At 42.8% G+C, this 20,600-nt stretch overlaps 2 protein-coding genes across 2 annotated transcripts in view; both read right to left on the reverse strand.

The window, feature by feature from the left end:
- Window positions 1-3,982, reverse strand: part of dnah10 (dynein axonemal heavy chain 10) — a 57,824-nt gene extending 53,842 nt beyond the window's left edge. Inside the window, exons 1-2 of the mRNA XM_065011143.1 lie at window positions 3,658-3,982; window positions 2,353-2,483 (exon numbers count right to left, since the gene is read on the reverse strand). Of these exons, the coding sequence (XP_064867215.1) occupies window positions 2,353-2,483; window positions 3,658-3,887 (361 nt within the window). The 5' untranslated portion in view covers window positions 3,888-3,982. The remainder of the gene's footprint in view (window positions 1-2,352; window positions 2,484-3,657) is intronic.
- A 133-nt stretch (window positions 3,983-4,115) lies between these two features.
- Window positions 4,116-20,600, reverse strand: part of LOC115111656 (V-type proton ATPase 116 kDa subunit a 2) — a 36,845-nt gene continuing 20,360 nt past the window's right edge. The window contains 19 exon segments of the mRNA XM_029637972.2: window positions 4,116-5,861; window positions 5,984-6,155; window positions 6,357-6,474; window positions 6,585-6,704; window positions 6,886-7,008; window positions 7,257-7,285; window positions 7,288-7,466; window positions 7,561-7,679; window positions 7,931-8,021; window positions 8,299-8,459; window positions 8,730-8,869; window positions 9,111-9,261; window positions 10,236-10,448; window positions 16,280-16,373; window positions 16,531-16,613; window positions 16,813-16,939; window positions 17,036-17,133; window positions 17,477-17,614; window positions 17,811-17,908. Of these exon segments, the coding sequence (XP_029493832.2) occupies window positions 5,759-5,861; window positions 5,984-6,155; window positions 6,357-6,474; window positions 6,585-6,704; window positions 6,886-7,008; window positions 7,257-7,285; window positions 7,288-7,466; window positions 7,561-7,679; window positions 7,931-8,021; window positions 8,299-8,459; window positions 8,730-8,869; window positions 9,111-9,261; window positions 10,236-10,448; window positions 16,280-16,373; window positions 16,531-16,613; window positions 16,813-16,939; window positions 17,036-17,133; window positions 17,477-17,614; window positions 17,811-17,908 (2,357 nt within the window). The 3' untranslated portion in view covers window positions 4,116-5,758.

The raw sequence follows: 20,600 nt of genomic DNA on the forward strand, positions 1-20,600 counted from the left end.
CAAGTCAAAATGAGGCTCAGTAGTGTGTGTGGCCTCCACGTGCCTATATTTACATTTACATTTAAGTCATTTAGCAGACGCTCTTATCCAGAGCGACTTACAAATTGGTGCGTTCACCTTAAGACATCCAGTGGAACAGCCACTTTACAATAGTGCATCTAAATCTTTTAAGGTTTTTATCTTTTTATATGGCCTCCCTACAACACCTGGGAATGCTCCTGATGACGTAGCGGATGGTCTCCTGAGGGATTTCCTCCCAGACCTGGACTAAAGCATCCGCTAACTCCTGGACAGTCTGTGGTGCAACGTGGCGTTGGTGGATGGAGCGAGACATGATGTCCCAGATGTGCTCAATTGGATTCAGGTCTGGGGAACGGGCGGGCCAGTCCATAGCATCAATGCCTTCCTCTTGCAGGAACTGCTGACACACTCCAGCCACATGAGGTCTAGCATTGTCTTGCATTAGGAGGAACCCAGGGCCAACTGCACCAACATATGGTCTCACAAGGGGTCTGAGATCTCATCTCGGTACCTAAGGGCAGTCAGGCTACCTCTGGCGAGCACAAAGAAATGCCACCCCACACCATGACTGACCCACCGCCAAACCGGTCATTCTGGAGGATGTTGCAGGCAGCAGAACGTTCTCCACGGCGTCTCCAGACTGTCACGTCTGTCACATGTGCTCAGTGTAAACCTGCTTTCATCTGTGAAGAGCACAGGGCGCCAGTGGCGAATTTGCCAATCTTTGTGTTCTCTGGCAAATGCCAAACGTCCTGCACGGTGTTGGGCTGTAAGCACAACCCCCACCTGTGGACGTCGGGCCCTCATACCACCCTCATGGAGTCTGTTTCTGACCGTTTGAGCAGACACATGCACATTTGTGGCCTGCTGGAGGTCATTTTGCAGGGCTCTGGCAGTGCTCCTCCTGCTCCTCCTTGCACAAAGGCAGAGGTAGCGGTCCTGTTGCTGGGTTGTTGCCCTCCTACGGCCTCCTCCACGTCTCCTGATGTACTGGCCTGTCTCCTGGTAGCGCCTCCATACTCTGGACACTACGCTGACAGACACAGCAAACTTTCTTGCCACATCTTGCATTGATGTGCACTACCTGAGCCACTTGTGTGGGTTGTAGACTCTCTTATGCTACCACTAGAGTGAAAGCACCGCCAGCATTCAAAAGTGACCAAAACATCAGCCAGGAAGCATAGGAACTGAGAAGTGGTCTGTGGTCCCAACCTGCAGAACTACTCCTTTATTGGGGGTGTCTTGCTAAATGCCTATAATTTCCACCTGTTGTCTATTCCAATTGCACAACAGCATGTGAAATGTATTGTCAATCAGTGTTGCTTCCTAAGTGGACAGTTTGATTTCACAGAAGTGTGATTGACTTGGAGTTACATTGTGTTGTTTAAGTGTTGCCTTTATTTTTTTGAGCAGTGTATTTGCAGACACTTCAAACAGACATACAGTGGAAAGAGAAAGTATGTGAACCATTTGGAATTACCTGGAGTTCTGCATAAATTGCAACCGAGGACAAACGATTTTTACGCGCTACAAGCTTCAGCACTCGCCGGTCTTCACAGCTGAGTTGTTGTTGCTCCTAGACTTTCCACTTCATAATAACAGTACTTACAGTTGACCGGGGCAGCTCTGGCAGGGCAGAAACTTGACGAACTGACTTGTTGGAAACGTGGTATTTTTTATTTATTTTTTACCTTTATTTAACTAGGCAAGTCAGTTAAGAACAAATTCTTATTTTCAATGACGGCCTAGGAACAGTGGGTTAACTGTCTGTTCAGGGGCAGAACGACAGATTTGTACCTTGTCAGCTCGGGAGTTTGAACTTGCAACCTTCCGGTTACTAATCCAACGCTCTAACCACTAGGCTACCCTGCCGCATGGCACTGTCATATGACAGTGCCATGTTGAAAGTCATTGAGCTGTCATTCTACTGCCAATGTTTGTCTATGGAGATTTCATGGATTTTTGATCGATTTTATACACCTTGTGTCTAAAATAGTCTAATCCACTAATTTGAAGGGGTGTCCACATACTTTTGTATATATAGTGTATTTGACACAAGTCGACATACATAAACTACCGCACCACCAGAGGACCAGAGACGCCCATGAAACATATCAAACTCCAGCCCAGGAACCAGTCCCAACACCCACTGTGGTCCAAGAACCTGTCCCAACAGCCACTGTCACTAAGCAAGAGACCAGGCCTTACTGGAAGTGTGGGATGAATAAGCCTAACCAGGTGAGAACCAGAGGCACTGATTCAGCCCCCAGCTGTAAGACTGGCTCAGGACACACCCAGGAACTGCTCCCACCTTTGGTTCAGGAAACTGACCATCCAGGTGGACATCTTCCCTGTGCTGGTCCAGGAACGTCTGGAGCAGGAAACTCTGGAGCAGGAACCTCTGGCCCATGAACCTCTGGCCTGGGTGGAAGCCTTCTTGAGGTTGCCTACTGAAGGCCTGCCTTCTTGATTTTTTAAAATTTATGATCCCCATTAGCTAATGCTATGATGTCGAAAGGTCGCTGCTTTGAATCCTCGATCCGACAAGGTGGAAAAATATCATACTAAATGGAGTGTCTCGGATTTACATACAGAATAACACAACATGCTCTGAGACCAGGTTGCAGCCCCAGCTGTGAGTTTATCATTGGGAAGGCTCTCGCATTCCTCTCAAATTCCATTCCCAACTCGATGTTAAATTACTTTACATCAATCTATTTGCAACGATTGCTTTGGTCTAGTAAATGTAATTTGCCTGATGATGCGTGACTGGAGGAGTTTCATACAAGCACATTTTTGTCCACGTTCCCGCTCCTCGCCACCTCCTCTAGATTACCTTTGACCTTTTCAAAAAGGAAGCGTGAGAGGATGCAGGAGTTGAACAAATCCAATTGAGAAAAGGCCACAGTGTGATGATGAGTGAGTCATTATGCTGCTTTCAAGACAACTGGGAACCGGGGAAAAAACAAGGTCAAATCATGATGTCAGTGATCTTCAGGTAGGGAAGTCGAAGATGTCTGCGTTTTCGAACTTGGAATTGAGTTGGATGACCATTCAAAACAATTTTTCCTAGTCTGAGTTCCCAGTTGTCTTGAACCATATGGATAGCTAAATAGACTAGATAGATAGACAGATGACTCATCTTTGTATCTGGGCAGCACCATTGAGGCAATCTCTATTTTGAAGTCGTCAATTTTCTTCTTCAGGATTGGCTGATCCCTCCCGATGAACCAGTTGGACATGACTCCAACAGGGTCCCCAGGAGGGATAAGCCAATGAAGTTGGAAGTCCCACCCAGTTGCCTACATTAAAATAGTGGAAGACCTCAATGGTGCTGCCCATGCTAATACAGCCTTTTGGCCACTAGAAATCTCCACCATTCTCTGTCTTGAACGCACTGAAGTCAGAGATTTCTGAGTTCCCAGTTGTTTTGAACCCAGCAAAGGATGATGTCAGAGTTTCTGATTGATATTTTATTTCAGAATGTATTAAAATGAGTTATTCTTGAAATCTCAGCTGTTGTCTAGAACCCACTGATGTCGCACTTAACGCGATTTCCGAGTACTTCAGAGTTACAAGTTTAAAGTGGTCTTGAACGCGACATTGACAACATACGTGTGGCTATTCCTCACTCACGTACCAATCGGAATTTCAACTTCAATCTCTTCCTCGTTAACTCCTTTGAAAAACAGCAGCGTCGATGCTGACTCTTCCTCGGTGACTTCATTCAGAAATCTGATTATTTTCTGCTCTTCTTCTCCATCTCCGCGGCTCAGCAATTCCTCGAAACAACCTGGCTCCGGCAAATAAAAACAGGAATATACCCGGTTTCGGATCCACTCCACCCGCGGGTCGTCGAGGGACATTTTATCCCTCAATTAAGTTACAACAAAGTACTAATGTTAGCTTTTAGCTAGCTAACTTCAAATGTTGTCGTTTGTTGATGTAGCTAGCTACCTGCAACCAATTGACAGCCTCATGTCACTATGGCAACTGGTCAACTTTCTGTTTCTGTGAGCCATGCGCCCCCTTTGGCGCCCTCCAGTCGCAACATCTGATAGTCTCGCGCAAAAGTAACGCCACTGACATTAACATTTTCAGTCAAATTCAACTTTATTCAGTCAGCTTTATTCACCTGTTACACTGAAAACATGTTCACCATTATCGGATATAAAATAATTCCGCAAAGCCAAAACAGAGGAATGTATGCATACCACTAATATAAGTATGGAGTTAATGATGCGAATCAATCAAATGTTTACATTCTTTAAAATAAATATGATTAAAATAGACTACATTAGAATAGGTACAAACATTTACAGCAAGCCCTTCAACAAACCACACACATTGTGTAATCAAGGATTAGACGTTAGAGCCATTGCTAATCAGACTTCACATCTAAGAATTAGTGGTCATCATAGTTATAGAAAAGTATTTTCTAACCACTATTTTTACATTACCTAGACATATTCTCAATTGCAGACTCCTGGAGTCCACGCTCCTCGCCTCCTCAAAACCCATTGGATGAGAAAGCCAGAGGTCCTTCCCCTCTGAACTTCTCCTCCAATGGGTTTTGAGGATGCGAGGAGTATGCAATTGAGATTCTCCCCTCGTCTCAACTTCACAGCAGCATTTCCCATAGGATCCTGCTTTAGAGGCATCTTTAAGCATCACTAAGATACAGCACATTACTGTTTGATAACACAGCAAGTGAGTTTACAATGACATGGTGCAAGCTCCCCATAATGTTAAAGTTCCATGTTACGTGGTAATCACAATTCAAACAATTAGCTCCTCTTCAGAGGGTTTAATACCATCATTAGGACATTTAACCAATATCAACAAAAAAAATCGAAATAAAAAATTATAACTCTTTCTTATTTTTCCATCTTGAAGGTACAATTACCCAACAGCATAAACTACATCCTCCTGTTATGGTGCTACAGGATGGGAATATAGGAAAAAGCTTTGGAGAGAATTGATCTCTGCACTGGTCCAGTGCCTGCTTTTCCTTCCTTATTCATAATCAGGGATTGTTGGTGTCATTAAATGATGTTACATTTACATTACATTTAAGTCATTTAGCAGACGCTCTTATCCAGAGCGACTTACAAATTGGATGTCTTGAGCTATACTTTTCATTTCCATCCATGGAACGGGCAGTTTAAGAAGTAGTCTTCCACAAAGTGATGGAGGCATAGGAAACATATCTTAATTTAATATAATTTTGTCAGAATTCAGCACAACACGGTATGCATACTTTCAAGAGTGATGCACCACTTTTTTTAAGCCTGTCATAGTCATTCAAATGTTAATTTCTCATTCAAACTTTATCACTCTATAAAATAAAATGTACATCTCTCCCACATTCATCCAAAAATACTTTTCATTTACAAACATGACTGAAGGAGGCTTTTCCTTGCAAAGTTTTGGTAACCCAGAATATCATTTGATTGAAAATAGAGCATGATACACTGAGATTTGGTTGTACTTACGTAAGGCAATCTGTCAGTGCAACAAATAGTAGAAAAAAACAATATGAAATTGGACTGTATGTCTATGAGGCTCAATAGAAGCCTGTGTAACAATATGTTTGTGCCATCATGCCACTCCTTGTCATTTAGGAGTGGCATGATGGCACAAACGACTAGTACCCAGGCTAGCTATATAGCACTGGATCCTGCTGGCACATTGTGGCAGTTTGCCTCTGGGAGGGCAGAAGCATTGTTTGTCCCATTCACAGCAAGCCATCATGCTCAAAGCTAGAGGGCAGGAGGGAGAAGGCAAAGGGAACAAACTTGATTCCAGTCCCAGTGTAGAACTTATTTTGGAACTCCACCCTATGGAGAGAGAACAGAGATCACTGAATATAGAGTAAGCATTTATAAAGGCATGATGTGTTGAATTTTTACACATATTTCCTGTCCTTCACTCAATTCTGCAAGTATAGTGAGTAACTAACCAGTGCAGCCTGAGAGCATGGAGGAAGGCAGACAGTCCCTCCATAACCAGGAGGATAGACACAGTGAGCACAGCGAATATCCCAAACACTGGCACCAGAAACATGATGCCCAGGCTGGTGTCCATCCGCAGGCCCAACCGCATCACCATGGACCACAGCACCTCCGACAGCTCTGGGGGAGCAGGGACAAACAAACACCGTCACATCTCTGATTGATTCATTTGATTTAATCATTTAAAAGAAGGTTGCTCCAGTCAGAGAACATTACATACATAAATAATTATCCTCTCTCAATATAAAATGCACTTTAAATGTTTATCCTTCAAAGATCAATACAAATATTAAACATTTGATGTGGTGTGTTGATACTCACGGGCATGTGCCAGACTCAGAGCCCAGAGGCGCAGGTAGGAGGCTGTGTTGGAGATGCAGCCCAGGCAGTACTCTATGGTGTGAATAGACTGGTGCAGGAACATGTCCCCAAAGTCAAACTGTAAAACAACACACAGACAGGAGGACCTGTTACTTTCGGGACCCATAGTGTACTGATGCCTGAATGAGAGGCTAGTGGGAGGTGGTGACCGTGCTGTCATCAGCTAACCTCCTCTTTTTGCTGCTCTCTGCTGGTGGAGAGATCACTGGGGACACTGCCCTCCTCCATGTCATTTGCCCTCATCAGGGAGAGCTCCTCCTCGCTGTGCCGCCGCACACGCTCATAACCCTGTTGACACACACCACACACACTCTGCATGTTAAAACCGGAGCGCACTCCTATAAACAGTCTACATACACACACCACCATAGACTATGTTACAACCAGAACACAGACTCATATATGGACACACTACCCACACATGCTTATGACTCGTAGCTCAGCGAGAGCTACAAACTCAAAGCCTCACCCTGTACATTCCAATGCGGTTGGCTCCTCCGTTGTGCAGCCAGTAGAGGTAGACTGGTTTCCCCAGCAGTAAGACAGGCACCGATAGTAGAGCAATGACCACCAGGAACACCTGCAGCCCAACCTACAGTAGGAGAGGGAAAGAACAGACAGGTCTGTTACAGTCTCACTGAAGTAGCTTCAGAGCGGGTTGGGCTTGTATACATGTCTTCACTGAGCGAGTGGTCCTTCACAAGTAAGGGTTTTAGTGAGAAGTCCCAGTTCTATATGCATATTCAGCGGGTGTGTCCCAAATAGCACACTATTCCCTATAGTGCATATAGGGAATAGGATGTCATTTTGGAGACAACCACTGTGTGAACACACATGTACCTGTCCTGGGAAGAGGGGTGGCACCCCGTCCCCTGCATGAGGAACATGTTGATGAAGTGGATGAGGATGCTGGGGGCCATCTGGGAGTCGCGTGCAGAGAAGGCCAGCCACTTGTAGATGATCATGAAGACCAGGTAGCCAAATAGGCACAGCAGGAACAGCAGTTCCGGGAGGAGTACCAAGTACAGGTTGAACTTTTTCCTAAAATGCCTACAGAGATAGACACAGACAACAGAGCTATAAAGTGCTTTCATAGACACACAGAAGGCTGCAAAGTGTGGGGGGAGAGTGTGCTGTAACTCACAGGTGGTTGAAGATACCTAGGATGACCCCGAAGCTCATGTGACTGATACCAACGATCACAGACATCTTCATCTTGTAGGAGTTCAGAAAGGTCAGACGATTTGACGCCAAGTTCCAAATCTACACATTGGAAGAAACAAGGAAAATAACCACATCAGGTTGAGGTATGGACAGACTACATCACAGTCAGACTGATGCGATTGTTAACAAAACATTGAAATGACAATGAGTAATGATCCATGACTTATTTTATTGGACCTGGTTGGTGAGAGGTGTATGGTTAAGAAGAGACGGAATAACTTGTGTGTGTAGCGAACATAGAGACAAGACAAAGAAGTTTGTGACCATGAATCATAAAGCCATGTACTTACCGGGTCAATGCCCAAAGGGTAGGGTCCATTGAAAACCCCAGGGACATTGGGATCAAGGGTCAGAAAGGCATTGGTGCGGAGTGTGGAATCCCTTTTAAAGAAAATACAAAAGTGAACAATTAAAAGAGCAAGCTATCAGGTGATGTAATCTTTAATGTCACATACATCTTTGCAATTGTTATACTTAATTTGACTTGTAATTAATATATAATTGAAAAACCAGTATGGCCAATCAGTGATAGGACATCAAAAACCAAAACATATTGGCATTGAGTTGTGATCATGTGGCCTTTCACCCTGACCTAATAATCTCTGTAATCTAGGGAACAGATTTTACAGTACAGAACATATTACAGTACAGTACTTACCAAGTCCAATTTCCAGATTTAAACATGGCATTGACGTTCCAGCCCGAGCCAAAGATGTTAAGAGACTTGGAGAAGCAGTCGTTGTAGATGAGTCCGGTATAGACCGAGAACAAGCCCATCATAAGGATGATGTAACGGCCCTCAAAGAATGTGTTCCAGATCTGAGCATACAAATACACCATTGTCAACGTAGGGGGAAACATCCAGCTAACCACAACATTTACTGTTTGCTTATTACTCATTTAGCTCATTTAGACCAGAAACAATTTCCCCACACAACCGGTCAGCATCCCAAACGGCACCCTATTCCCTACGTAGTGCACTACTTTTGGCCAAAACCCATGGCCACTGGTCAAAACTAGTGCACTACGTAGGGAATAGGGTGTCATTTGGGACGTACACACTGACAGCATCTCCTCTGCCCCTCTCACCTCATTCCTGGTGTGTTTCAGTTTGCGATTGTCCTCATACAGCACCATCCAGAGAGCAAACAGAGCCATGATCACACCATGGCCCAGGTCTCCAAACATCACAGCAAACAGGAAGGGGAAGGTGATGATTGTGTAAGGAGCTGTTAGACACAACAGACAATACATCATAATTCCTCCATATACACATTCAACTATCAATAAAGTGTAAAACTTTATTGTCCATTCTTGTTAGGAGTGAACATGTGTCTTTGGCTACAGGCATGTGGCTCATAGAAATAGCAAACAAACAGAAAACATAAAAGCAGTAGGCCTAATGATAGCATGTGATTTAATCCTAAATGTAGTAATCAGCGGTCATTGGCTAGCGAGGGCGTACTGTACCTGGATTAACCTCTCTATAGTTGCCCACTCCATAGGCCTCCACTATGTTCTGGAAGCCTGATGTGAACTTGTTGGTCCTTATTAGGGTTGGTGGAGTGTCATTGCTGGGAATACGGTTGACAAAAGAAGGCACCGTGGCTCCACTTTTCCTCTGTAAAGGTAAGCCAATAATGTCAAGAGAGTGGCTTTTCAGACTGAGATTATTGCAATGTTAGCCTATTAAGGTTGCATGGAGATTGAGTGATGGCAACCCAATTATTTGAGACATCATTTGTTTTCTCCAAATGGAGACAGAATCCTATCTCATCAAACAGTTAGTTCAAATATTTTAGACCATTCAAGACTGTTCAAATATATTGACCATTTAAGCCTTGTATTTAGAAGCCTCATTTAAGCCTTTTAAAGGACTGGCAGAACCTTTGCATGGACTGCTGTCATTGAACTGAATGTGACCTTATATTATGTACGTCATTACATATTATAAGGTCACATTGTATGTAATGTAATAATAGACAGAAGCCCTGGTAGCCCTCAATTGGGGCCCAACAGGACCCACGACTAGACTAGTTTAATAAATTAAACCAGAGCCATGTATTTAGAGTTGGGCAATTGAGGTTTCTGCATTATTATTCATTTACATGACACTATAACATTCTATGGCAGCCATGTTAGCGCCTCATTAACATTACAGTACATGGACAATAATGTCTAGAATAAGCATTATGAAGCATTTACATGACAATTCAAAATTCTATGGCAGCCATGTTATCGCATATAAACATTACATGGGAATATTAAAATAATGCTATGTAACTGAATGTCTAGAATTATAACAATATTCACAATTCAAAAAGTTGGCCCAACTCTCTAAATACCTGGATCTGTCTTAAATGATCAGAGGTGGTCAAGACGAGAACAATTTCCCTTTTTCTACCACAACCAAAACCCCATTATTAAAGCAGGCCATGCTGACTGGGTGTGTGACTGTTGGTTTAGCCAAATACTGAACAAAGTGTAGTTAGAAGTTGGGGTCACAAACAATGACAATACAATCCAAAACAATAAAATAGTTAAGCCCAACGATGACATTACACAGGGAGCCATTGTAACAGGGAGCTGACTCACCGAGCCTTCCTCTAATGCCCTTCGCAGGATGGGCAGATCGTTGACAGGGCACCACACCTCGGCTATCAGACACTTGTTGGTGACGTCAAAGCTACACAGGTTGAGGATGTGGTAGATGGCCTTCATCTTCTTAACCTGGATGACCCAGGTGTAGACGGACTCAGAGGCCTTGTTCAAGACTTGTCTCAGGTAGTCCTCTGTCCTGTGGAGTACCTGGTGGAAGCCGGGGGTTGGGGTGGGGGGTATTAGTATGACATTTTAACTAATGGAAGGGATTTCACATTCATTCAGAATATCAAAAGGGTGTGTAGAATTGACTTAGGCTCGTTGAGCGCAGCCTCCACTGAGTGCAAGGGCCCATAGCTTGTTTGGGTATTGAAGCAAAGGTATTTTTGGCATGAGACACTGTTGGGTAAATGATGAATGAATGTCTAAGAATGTTGTGTGAGGGCTAGAGAAAATGCAATGAACATGCCAGGGAGGGAATTTGAGTCTGTGTGCTTTAAGTTCTGGAATGTGCGTGTGTTCGCATGAGGGAGGAAGGGAGGAGGGAGAGTCAGCCTTCAGTTGAGACCCCATGGAGATCACGTGCTGGGACCAGAGGTTAATTTAGTTCTTTTTTTCTTCAGAGGTAGAACTTCCAAAACGATTGATCTGAACAGTCTTCCAGACTGCAAGGCACAAGCAGAGTCAAGTGACCCCAGAGTGGTCACGCCCTGGCGCCTGAGTGAGAGCACTCTCCCTCTCGCTCCTAAACCTCTACCCCTCACACTCCATTCTGCTTCTTTCCAAGAAGTTATAATCTTCGCCGTAGCTGGAAGCATGAGGTCCATTCTTTAAGGGATACTGTTTTAATGTCACCATTGGCCTGCATCTTTGTAGTGACTGTATATCTCGGTAGATGGGTAAAACTTTTTAAAAAGCAGACATTGAATATTGCTTTGAGCATGGTGAGATTTTGTGTCACTAGCCTACACACAATACACCATAATGTCAAAGTGGAATTATGTTTTTAGAAAGGTATACAAATTATAAAAAATTAAAAGCTGAGTCAGTAAGTATTCAACCGCTTTGTTATGGCAAGCCTAAATAAGTTCAAGAGTAGAAATTTGCTTAACAAGTCACATAATATGTTGCATGATCTCACTCTGTGTTTAATTATAGTGTTTAACATGATTTCTGAATGACTACCTCATCTCTGTACCCCACACATACAATTATCTGTAAGGTCCCTTAGTCAAGCAGTGAATTTCAAACACAGATACAACCACAAAGACCGATGAGGTTTTCCAATGCCTCGCAAAGAAGGGTACCTATTGGTAGATGGGTAAATATATATATTTTTAAAGCAGACATTGCATATCCCTTTGAGCATGGTAATGTTATTAATTACACTTTGGATGGTGTATCAATATAAAGATACATGAGCCCTTCCTAAATCAGCTGCTGGAGAGAAAGGAAACCGCTCAGGGATTTCACCATGGGGCCAATGGTGACATTAAAACAGTTACAGAGTTTAATGGCTGTGAGGCTGGATCAGGCAAAGATCAACAACCAATTTGACAGATCTCTAAGAATTTTGAATAATGGGAAGAATAATGGGAAAATATCATACAATCAAGGTGTGAAAAGCTCTCAGAGACTTATGCAGGAAGACTCGATGCCAAAGGTGATTCTAACATGTATTAACTCAAGGGTGTGAATACTTACAGTACCATTCAAAAGTTTAGACATACCATTCAATGGTTTTTCTTTATTTAGACTATTTTCTACATTGTAGAATAATAGTGAAGACATCAAAACTATAAAATAACACATATGGAATTATGTAGTAACCAAAAGAGTGTTAAACAAATAAAAATATATTTTATATTTGAGATTCTTCAAATAGCCACCCTTTGCCTTGACAACTTTGCATATTCTTGGCACTCTCTCAACCACATTCATTAGGAATGCTTTTCCAACAGTCTTGAAGGAGTTCCCACATATGCTGAGCACTTGTTGGCTGCTTTTCCTTCACACGGCGGTCCAACTCATTCCAAACCATCTCAATTGGGTTGAGGTCGGTTGATTGTGGAGGCCAGGTCATCTGATGCAGCACTCCATCACTCTGCTTCTTGGTCAAATAGCCCTTACACAGCCTGGAGGTGTGTTTTGGGTCATTGTCTTGTTGAAAAACAAATGATAGTCCCACTAAGCGCAAACCAGATGGGATTGCGTATCGCTGCAGAATGATGTGGTAGCCAATCTGGTTAATTGTGCCTTGAATTCTAAATAAATCACTGACAGTGTCACCCGCAAAGCACCCCCGCACCATCACACCTCCTCCTCCTCCATGCTTCACAGTGGAAACCACACATGCAGAGATCATTAGTTCACCAATTCTGCGTCTCACAAAGACACGGCGGTTGGAACCAAAAATCTCAATTTTGGTCTCATCATTGCTTGTGTTTCTAGGTATTCCTTAAAGAGGTGGGGTTTCAGGTGTCTCCGGAAGGTGGTGATTGACTCCGCTGTCCTGGCGTCGTGAGGGAGTTTGTTCCACCATTGGGGGCCAGAGCAGCGAACAGTTTTGACTGGGCTGAGCGGGAACTGTACTTCCTCAGTGGTAGGGAGGCGAGCAGGCCAGAGGTGGATGAACGCAGTGCCCTTGTTTGGGTGTAGGGCCTGATCAGAGCCTGGAGGTACTGAGGTGCCGTTCCCCTCACAGCTCCGTAGGCAAGCACCATGGTCTTGTAGCGGATGCGAGCTTCAACTGGAAGCCAGTGGAGGGAGCGGAGGAGCGGGGTGACGTGAGAGAACTTGGGAAGGTTGAACACCAGACGGGCTGCGGCGTTCTGGATGAGTTGTAGGGTTTAATGGCACAGGCAGGAGCCCAGCCAACAGCGAGTTGCAGTAATCCAGACGGGAGATGACAAGTGCCTGGATTAGGACCTGCGCCGCTTCCTGTGTGAGGCAGGGTCGTACTCTGCGGATGTTGTAGAGCATGAACCTACAGGAACGGGCCACCGCCTTGATGTTAGTTGAGAACGACAGGGTGTTGTCCAGGATCACGCCAAGGTTCTTAGCGCTCTGGGAGGAGGACACAATGGAGTTGTCAACCGTGATGGCGAGATCATGGAACGGGCAGTCCTTCCCGGGAGGAAGAGCAGCTCCGTCTTAGATGTGTCTGTTACTTGAACTCAAAGGCATTTATTTTGGCTGCAATCTGAGGTGCAGTGAACTTATCCTCTACAGCAGAGGTAACTCTGGGTCTTCCTTTCCTGTGGCGGTACTCACGAGAGCCAGTTTCATCATAGCAACTGCCAGTTTCATTTGTTTTTTGCGGATTGACTGACCTTCATGTCTTAAAGTAATTTCTCTTTGCTTATTTGCGGCTGTTCTTGCCATAATATGGACTTTGTCTTTCACTAAATTGGGCTATCTTCTAAATACCACCCCTACACTGTCACAATACAACCGATTGGCTCAAACGCATTAGGAAGGAAATCATTTCCACAAATTAACAAGGCAAACCTGTTAATTAAAATGCATTCCAGGTGACTACCTCATGAAGCTGGTTCAGAGAATGCCAAGAATGTGCAACGCTGTCAACATGGCAAAGGGTGGCTACTTTGAAGCGTCTCAAATATAAAATATATTTTGATTTGTTTAACACTTTTTAGGTTACTACATGATTCCATGTGTTATTTCATAGTTTTGATGTCTTATTCTACAATGTAGAAAATAGTAAAAAATAAAGAAAAACCCTGGAATGAGTAGGTGTGTCCAAACTTTTGACTGGTACTGTATGTAGATGAGATATTTCTGTATTTCATTTTCAATAAATGTACAACAAATCTAAAAACATGTTTTTACTTTGTCATTATTGGGTAGTGTGTATAGATGGGTGAGGGTAACAAATCCATTTAATCCATTTTGAATTCAGGCTGTAATAAAATGTGGAAGAAGTCAAGGGGTATACAGTTGAAGTCCGAAGTTTACATACACCTTAGCCAAATACATTTAAACTCAGCTTTTCACAATTCCTGACAATTAATCCTAGTAAAAGTTCCCTGTCTTAGGTTAGTTAGGATCACCACTTTATTTTAAGAATGTGAAATGTCAGAATAATAGGAGAGAGAATGATTTATTTCAGCTTTTATTTCTTTCACATTCCCAGTGGGTCAGAAGTTTACATACACTCAATTAGTATTTGTTAGCATTGCCTTTAAATTGTTTAACTTGGGTTAAACGTTTTGGGTAGCCTTCCACAAGCTTACCACAATAAGTTGGGTGAATTTTGGCTCATTCCTCCAGACAGAGCTGGTGTAACTGAGTCAGGTTTGTAGGCCTCTTTGCTCGCACACGCTTTTTCAGTTCTGCCCACAGATTTTCTATAGGATTGAGATCAGGGCTTTGTGAATATCTTGACTTTGTTGTCTTTAAGCCATTTTGCCACAACTTTGCCACAAAAGTATGCTTGGGGTCATTGTCCATTTGGAAGACCCATTTGCGACCAATCTTTAACTTCCTGACTGATGTCTTGAGATGTTGCGTCAATATATCTGCGTAATTCTCCTGCCTCATGATGCTATCTATTTTGTGAAGTGCACCAGTCCCTCCTGCAGCAAAGTACCCCCACAACATGATGCTGCCACCCCCGTGCTTCAAGGTTGGGATGGTGTTCTTCGGCTTGCAAGCCTCCCCCTTCTTCCTCCAAACATAACGATGGTCATTATGACCAAACAGTTCTATTTTTGTTTCATCAGACCAGACGACATTTCTCCAAAAAGTAAGTTCTTTGTCCCCATGTGCAGTTGCAAACCGTAGTCTGGCATTTTTATGGCGGTTTTAGAGCAGTGGCTTATTCCTTGCTGAGCGGCCTTTAAGGTTATGTTGATATAGGACTCGTTTTACTGTGGATATAGATATTTTTGCTCCTGTTTCCTCAAGCATCTTCACAAGATCCTTTGATGTTGTTCTGGGATTGATTTGCACTTTTCACACCAAAGTACGTTCATCTCTAGGAGACAGAACTCCTTCCTGAGCAGTATGACAGCTGCGTGGTCCCATTGTGTTAATACTTGTGTACTATTGTTTGTACAGATGAACAAGGTACCTTCAGGCGTTTGGAAATTGCTCCAAAGGATGAACCAGACTTGCTGAGGTCTACAATTTATTTTCTGAGGTCTTGGCTGATTTCTTTTGATTTTCCTATGTCACGCAAAGAGGCACTGAGTTTGAAGGTAGGCATTGAAATACATCCACAGGTACACCTCCAATTGATTCAAATTATGTCAAGTAGCCTATCAGAAGCTTCTAAAGCCCTGACATCATTTTCTGGAATTTTCCAAGCTGTTGAAATGCACAGTCAACATAGTGTATGTAAACTTCTGACCCACTGGAATTGTGATACAGTGAATTATAAGTTAAATAATCTGTCTGTAAACAATTGTTGGAAAAATTACTTGCGTCATGCACAATGTAGATGTCCTAACCGACTTGCCAAAATTATAGTTTGTTTACAAGAAATTTGTGGAGTGGTTGAAAAAACGAGTTTTAATGACTCCAACCTAAGTGTATGTAAACTTCCGACTTCAACTGTAGGTTAAGAGATGTTGTGAAATAGCAGTTACAAATAGAAATCAAACTGAGTGGACCAGATGGATCAGAAATAGAGGAAGGACAAAAAACAAACAAAATAGAACTAGAAACTGGATCGACATCAGAAATAGAGGAAGGACCAAAAACAGGACTAAAAAAAGAGGACTAAAATACTTTCTGAAGGCACTGTATTCCAACAGCTAAATTCAGCAGGAATAACACCTTAATCTGTTGATAGCTTATATTTTAAGTTAGCCAGTGACATTAGGGAGAGATCTCTGGAGTTAACCTTTTCTGGTTAAAGAATACATGGGTGTAATATTAAAAAGAAAACATCTGTATTTTTAACTGTACAAATTTGATAGTCAAAAAAGTTATTTTCATTACTTAAAGACAAAACAAACTAAAAAAAACATCACCCACTATGTTGTTGCTCACAAGTATTTTAGAGAGCTTACAGTGTGCAGGTCCTGGATGCGAGTCCTGAGTCCCTCCACAACATCATTCCTCTCCTCATTGCTGTTGGGGTATGGATACACGTGACAGTGGTAGCTGAGGGGCAAAAAGACAAGCTCCATGATGTTATCACATAGGTTAAAGCCACAGTCTTCAGAGCTTGTTGGGGGCAAGATAACAGGCCTAATGGTTTGACAGGGAATCACCTCAGGCTGAAAGTGTAACAGGTCAGTTGGAGAGGTGTTTTAATTACCAGTCACAGATCTTCTTGACTTTCTGTCCGATCTGCTCGCCCCAGTAGGAGATGAGGAAAACCACACTCTTAGTTGGCTCACCCTGCAATAACCAGAGAACAGGAAGCGGATTAGAATATAGACATGGTAAGGCTGAGGTGAGATGTTTTACCTCTCACAGGCCCAACAGGGATGCTGTTAAATTTACCTATGTGGTAAGCAGTACCTTATTATTTTATCTCACACTCAATCATTTAGAAAAGGGCTAAGAATCTCTCTCAGGCATAACAACTTTGACCCACCGTGTCAGGGTCCTCCAAGTACTCGTCAATCTCAGAGTAGCTAAGGATGGTGTAGCCCTTACACACTCTCCACAGCATGCGCTCAAAGGCCTCTATTTTCCTTCTCTGAATCAGCCCTGATATAAACCTGCAGGAGTGAGGTTGAGATAAACAGGGTATTACAGTAAACAGGCACAAATACCCAAGTGTGTACAAATATATATGACTGCTGATAGCCCTTTACCCTAGTTTGGCCCCTAGTCGCTGCATGCTGCTGTAGTCCATCATGGAATCCTTTTCTAGGAAGGGGAACTCCTCATACTGGACCTGCGGGGGCTCACACTGTGAAACATAACCCCAGTGTGAGGACACACACAAAACACATACACCCCCATAACACATTGTTAGAAAAAGGGCAAGAATTTTCCCATGCATAAATGAATAAAAGACAAGCAGCAAGATTTTGGCTAGCCCCAGATGTATCCCCAAAACATCCTCTATAAAGAAAAAAAAGAGAAAAGAAAGCCTCGATGTTATGCGCAAAGCCAAATCATGTGACCCTAAAATTTGCTCAGTCTCTTCATGAAGCAAATCAAAGCCATTGCAAGTGCTCTTAAGTCAAACTGAGGGGCAAAGTGTTGTAAAGTGGTGGGATCCTGCTTTGTGGAGAAGCTGTTGGACCTACCTCTGCTCTGCGGTGCACAAAGTTGCGTGTGATGCGCAGCATGTGTGTATACTCTGTCAGCTCCAGGAGGTTCTTCTGTAGCTTCTCCTTATTCCTGGTCACCTCGCTCAGCTCCACCTCCAACCTCTGCAACTGCTCCTGGAGACAGCCATACATACAGAGTCAATAGCAATGGCAATGGCAATTCAGGCGGTGTCCCAAATGGCACCATATGTTCCCTATATATAGTGCACTACTTAGGGAACATATGGTGCCATTTGGGACGAAGTCAATACTTCATTCTTATGATAAAAGGATTTATAACGTTCTAGAGAGACAGGTAGGGTGCGCTAACCATTATAACTAGGACATGTTTGGGCAGGGGTGCAACCGGGTTCACTTCTCCCTCTGGAAGTGGGATGTCTGCCCTCTTGATTTCTCTTAGAAGGTACCCTGTCAAATATGCAATGAAGTCTTAGTACACAACACACAGAGTCACTGCATTTCAAACAATCCATTTGTTTCAAATAATACATGTATATCAATAAGCTTAACCTGTTGTAATTTACGCTGTGTTTTTCATCAAGCCCACACTAGGCCCAGGGCTAAGAGTCTCTTTAGCCCTGGGCTAAGAGATTTTAGCCCAGGGCTAAGCGAGTGTTCACACTTGCACATTCTATAGTGGACTAGCACCAACCTTAGCCCAGGGCTAGCTGGCCCTGCTCCGCAGCAGGGTTAGCGCCGACTTTTCAGGGGTTAGCCTCAGAAACACAGTGCCAAAATATCCAGTGTTTTACGGGGTCAAGAACAACACGTAGAATATTCACTGTCAAATTGTATTTTTTATGGAGCACATTTTCTCCTCTCCTCAGTTCCTGACCGCATGTGCTGCTCTAGAAATAGAATGAATGGAACGGGCGTACTCATTCAAGTCAATGATGGCATAATGGATGGACTGGCGGCCATTGAGAGTATACCCATAGGAGCAAAGCAGGAAGTAAAAGCAGGAAGTAAAAGCAGGAAGTAAAAGCAGAAAGTAAAAGCAGGAAGTAAAAGCAGGAAGTAAAAGTAGGAGGAATACACATCAATATGGGTCGTCACTAGTTAACACAGTCACAAAGTCCTAATTATTTCTACACCCGGCTGGAGATTATGAATATGAAGTTGAACATTTTAGAAATGTCCCTTTAAAAAGGTAGACTCAGCAATATGACGCAGATGCAGAAAGTAAACTGCATAGTGGGTCAATTTCTTGAACAACAAAGCTTTGAAGCGCAAACCTCCACTTCTCAGCTGTTTTGGTGCCCTGGCTACCATGCTGTAACAGCGTGAAGCTGCGCAGACACTGTGTGTGACTGCGAGAGCAAAGTCTTACATCTCGCTCATCTTAATATCTACAGTGCTGCTCGGAATGTAGAACATTTGCTACAACACCTTGATTGTTTCAGCAAGGAGCAAAAAAGTTTCATAAGAGTTAAGAGTCCATATTACCGCAGAAACGGACTCAACTGCATGAATGCCCAGCCATCCAATCTTCAATAAAAAAGAATGGTTATGGCGGTTATTTTATTTTCATGACGGTCTTCATAACCGTTGGTTTCACGGTTATATGGTAATTGTGCCAGCCCTAGCAAAAATATTGTCAGAGTTGATAGAAAATAATAATGTTCCAGACATTTTGTCGGAGTTTAGAGTGATGAAAAGTAGTTGGCTAACGTCAGCCAACAGCTCTCTCTCACATCTCATCATTGAGCAGCCAAAACACTCAGGGAGCGGGGATACAGAGACAAGCAGCTTATTGATACTATTAAACTGAGGAAGAAGCTGTGTTATCAGGCTCGGGTAGGGGAGGGCCTGAACGTCGCAGGCATGGGTGTAGGTCATTTAAAACATGGTCAGAGTCAAAGTAATTAAGTTACATTTAAAATAAAAACATTGACCTTGATATATAGCTAATTTCTCTAAAGTTACCTAAACGTTGTTACACATGATCTTTTCCATGCAATGACATTCACTCACCCATTCACACTTTCCCTCATTCACTAACTTTTCTCCATCTTCCACTCACACACCCCATTTGATTAATTCGGTTTAGTATTTTCCCAAATTCCATTTTCTCTGTAATATTTTTCCTGGTTTATGATTTTTTCCCATTTTGTTTTGCTTTCCACTATCAAAATTACAATTATTTATAGAATGCAACAAAATTGGATGTTCTGAGTGGATGTTAATGCATAAATCACACCCGAAGAAATGTGGGATAATTTTATGTTGTTGTTGATTGATTCCCCTTTAATTGCAAATGTAGAAAGAGAGGAATGTGTTTGGTTAGAGATGTTTCTACACTGCACATGATTGCAGAGTTTGCTATACAAATGCCCACCTGATTGATACAAATAATCATGATATCATTCTGCCAGGTAAGCCTACTTTGTAGTTAACATTGAATTGAGAAGGTTTTGGGGAAAGCCTTTCCGTTTACCAAAACTATTTTCATTAGCATCGCTAACTGATTACAAAGTTATATTTAATGTGCAAGCATTCCCATGCATGCCGTTACGTCTTTAGAAACTTGCAGGAAATTAGAATCTCTGAACAACGATGAGCAATTTTCTTTCTGACTCTGAGGGGCTGCCACAACCTTTCCGTGTCATCCCTCTACTGTAGCCTACAAAAACTACAAAATCTAGCCTACAAAAATGCACTATGTAACAGATGCTTAAACAAAAGTAGCGAAGTACAATACCTAATTCAAAACCAATTTAAAAGCTGCACAGTGTAACTACTGTATGTGTGTTTAAGTGTTTTTGGAGACCCCTCTGGCAAGAATGCAGTATTTTTTCTAGATTTGAACGCAATTTCCCAGAACCTCCCGCTCTCTGTAGGATCAGATAGGGCTAAAAGTAGTTCCCAGTGATGAGGTTTCAATAGGTGTAAGGTTATAGTTGGTAGGGCAATTTTTTCACAAAGTGTAATGAATTCATACTACAGAATAGTAAGCCGATACACAGCCAATACATTATTAGGTGGCGGCATGCAACTATCACCTTATCGCCTCTAAAATGTAAACAAAACACTATAAAGAGTTTTGTCACACAACGCCATAGCTGTCTCAAGTTGAGGGAGCGTGCAATTGGCATGCTGA

Source organism: Oncorhynchus nerka, linkage group LG27 (genome assembly GCF_034236695.1).
Source record: "Oncorhynchus nerka isolate Pitt River linkage group LG27, Oner_Uvic_2.0, whole genome shotgun sequence".
NCBI lineage: Eukaryota > Metazoa > Chordata > Actinopteri > Salmoniformes > Salmonidae > Oncorhynchus > Oncorhynchus nerka.